Consider the following 3,526-nt stretch of genomic DNA (forward strand, 5'->3'; position numbering starts at 1 on the left):
CTGTCATCACTGCCCGGACAAAATAAATTTTTAAAAAACAACATAAAAATTACACATCAAATTATTTTAAACCTAAGAATATTTAAAAAATCGCCTTGATGCCCCGCTACTATTGTTCTGATTCCAATGAATCACTTCAAGAACTGAAAGAGTTTTTCAAAACGCACTTAACAAAGGAAGATCGATATTTCTGCGTGTTAGAGAGCAAATCGAAAAACACGATCAGGATCGACGTTAGTTCAATAAATCCTTCTGAAAAAAGTGTATGGCAACCAGGAATCGTACGACAAGCTTGCGATGATGTTTTAGCGAGAATGAACATCGGTTTTCTGAATAAAATAAATGTGAAAGAAAGGTTTGTTAATTTTTCACAAGTCCCAGATTTTTCTCTTTTCAGTCTAAAAACGTTTTTTTTTTTTTTACTTAAGCCCATGAAACCGATTTCATATAAAAAAGGCAGCCTTACCCTGTTTATATCACGGAATTATGTTGTTTCCCTGAAGAAAATATAAGACACATATTTTTACTCTCTAACCAAAAACTTTTTTCAGGAACTCAGGAGGACTTGCATATTTAGATGAATAATCGTGAAAAAATTTACGAAATTTTTAAGCATTTTTTGAATCACTATAGTATAATCTAAACTCTTTCAAATAGTTTGAAATTTTTTTTTAAATGTACAATCACTAACATGGTCTACATTTTTCGAAAAACCTGAAAATTAAATTTTCTTAAAAACCACCTTTGATTTTCTTTCTTGATTTTGTTTATATTCATAAGTGTGAGACATCCTGTGAGTTTCGATATCATTAACTATTCCTTCATATCAAAAACTTATTTTTTTATGAAATTATATAAATTTTTCAAAGTATATATTCATTTTTTCAATTTATAGTTTTATATCTTCTTTTATATTTTTTAGAATATACAGTTACACAATTTAAAAATATCAGGTCTTTTTTATTTTTAATAAGAAAAATAATAATTTGATTTTTGTTCTTCGGTTTAGATTCATTTTAGGAGAAGCAGAAGAATCAGAATAAAAAATAGAAAAAGAAAAAATCGTAATTTTATCACTTTGATTATTTAAAATCGAAATATCTCTGAATCTAAAAAAATCAAGATAACATCAAAGATATAAATTTAAAAAAATCTATACAATTTATTCGTAGTACATCTAAATATTTAAATAGCCTTAAGTTCGTGAAAAAATTTGTTGGTAAAAACAGGAAATACGTGTCTCATATTTTGCCTTCCCAAAATCACTTTAATTTTTAATCAAAACCAGTTGAATTAAAACAAAAAAGACGAATTTTTAGCAAGAAATTTAATTTAAAACCAGCAAAAAAAATTATTTTCAACAAAATAGTTAAATTTGCAACCAAAGAGATGAAATTTTAACTAAAATGATGAATCTTCAACTTGAACCATTAATTTTGAATGCAGTAATTTAACTTTAAACTAAGTAGTTGAATTTACAACTAAAAAATATGAACTTTCAATGAAAACGGTAATGTTAAATATTTTAACAAGAAAAAAATGAATTTTCTGCCAAAAAAAGGAATTTTCATCAAAATAAAATGAGAAAATTGATGCTTTTTTCTGTTCTGTTTAAATCATTTTAGGAGAAAAACTAGTAATGTTAAAAATAAATTTAATCAAAACAGAACAGAATAAATGATAATTTTGTCAATTTGATTTTTTAAATTTAAACGTGTAAAGAAAAATCAAGAAAAACATCTAACGTAGCATGGAGAAAATGAAGTTTCTGTTTTTTTGTTTAAATATAAACCATTTTAGTTTTTTAAAAAATTCTTTAATTTTCTTTAAAGGATACTGGAATATTCCATATTACGTCAAAAAATTAACTTAAATTTTATTTATAATATTGCATTTTGAGAAAAAATGGACATAATTTCATTTTTTTTGGGCACCTTTGATATTTTTTATTTTTCATAATTTTAAGATATAATTTGGATTTCAAAAAAGAAAATTAATGTAATTATAGTTTTTGCTATTCCGTTTTGATTTATTTAACTTCTTACTTTATTAGTTTTGCCTTTTTTGATAATTCTAAATTCTGCGACCGTGTATTTTGTAAATATATATGATTTTAGCTTCTTTCTTATATGATTATTTGAAAAAATAATAAGTATTTTAAAAAAATTTATATAAATTAATAAAAACTTTAGGGCTGAAAAGGACGAATTTTCAACCAAGAACATTAATTTTCAACAAAAGAGATGATTTTTCAACTAAATTATTCATCTTCAACCAAAAATTGAATCGTTAACAAAATTTTCTACCAAAAAATATGCATTCTTGACGAAAGATGTAACAGTTGATATTTGAACAAAAAATCATTCTTATTTTAAATCTATACACAGTGGAATTTAACCAAAAATAAGATTTTTTTACAAAAACAGTGAAATTTCCATTCTGAAAATAGGAATTTTCAATAAAAATGTTTATTTTCAACTAAATAGACGAATTTGCTACATAACAGTGTAATTTTCAAAGATGGCCATTGTGGCTTGAAAATTTACTAATTTGATTGCATTTTTTTACAATAAAATTTTTTAAATTAAAAATTCAACTATTTTGTTTAAAAACTTTTTTTGCTAAAAATGCAACTATCTGGTTTTTTTAATGCATCTTTTTCGGTAAAAAAATTAATTCTTTTGGTTGGAATGCAACTATTTTGTTAAAAATGTATATATTTTATTGAAAGATCGTCTTTTTTGGTAGACAATAATTCCTTTTAGTTGTATTTTTATTTATTTTTTGTTAATTCGTCTTTTTTTTAGAAAATTAATTTTTTATTAACATTATAACTGTTTAACTATTTTATTGAAATATAATATGTGGTTGAAAATTCACTTTGTTTTCATTCATCTTTTTAATTTCAGAATTAATTTTGTAACTAAGAGTTTAACTATTTGTTTGAGAATTTAACTGTGTGGTTGAATTTAATTATTGCATTTTTGGTTAAAATTTAGCCTTTTCAGTTCAAAGAGTCAGCTATTCAGTTGAAAATTGATGTAATTTGTAGAAAATCCGTCATTTTTATTTGAAAATTAATCTCTTTTGGTAGAAATTTCATATTTTTTTGTTAAAAGTTCAACTTTTTGGTTGAAATTAAATCTGTTTTGATTAAGAATTCAACTACTTTGTTAAAAATTCGTCCTTTTTGGTATATTGCAATTTTAGCTTCTTTCATATATGGAAATTTTAAAAAATTCATATAACTATATAACTAAATTATCCATCTTCAACTAAAAATTGAATCGTTAACAAAATAGTTCAACTTTTAACCAAAAAAATATTTTAATTTTCTACCAAATAATATGCATTCTCGACGAAAAATTTGACAGTTGATATTTCAACAAAACATAATTTTTATTTTATATCACACACAGTAGAATTCAACCAAAAAATAAGATTCTTCTACAAAAACAGTGGAATTTGCATTCCAAAAATATAATTTTTCAATAAAAATGTTTATTTTCAACTAAATAGACGAATT

The 3,526-nt window shown here is 23.2% G+C and overlaps 1 protein-coding gene across 1 annotated transcript in view; it reads left to right on the forward strand.

Annotated features, from left to right (window-relative positions):
* LOC117168354 overlaps positions 1–3,526 on the forward strand; it is a 4,609-nt gene continuing 1,083 nt past the window's right edge. The window contains exon 1 of the mRNA XM_033353934.1: positions 1–355. Within this exon, the coding sequence (XP_033209825.1) occupies positions 99–355 (257 nt within the window). The 5' untranslated portion in view covers positions 1–98. The remainder of the gene's footprint in view (positions 356–3,526) is intronic.

The sequence above is a fragment of the Belonocnema kinseyi genome, chromosome 2 (genome assembly GCF_010883055.1).
Source record: "Belonocnema kinseyi isolate 2016_QV_RU_SX_M_011 chromosome 2, B_treatae_v1, whole genome shotgun sequence".
Classification (NCBI taxonomy): domain Eukaryota; kingdom Metazoa; phylum Arthropoda; class Insecta; order Hymenoptera; family Cynipidae; genus Belonocnema; species Belonocnema kinseyi.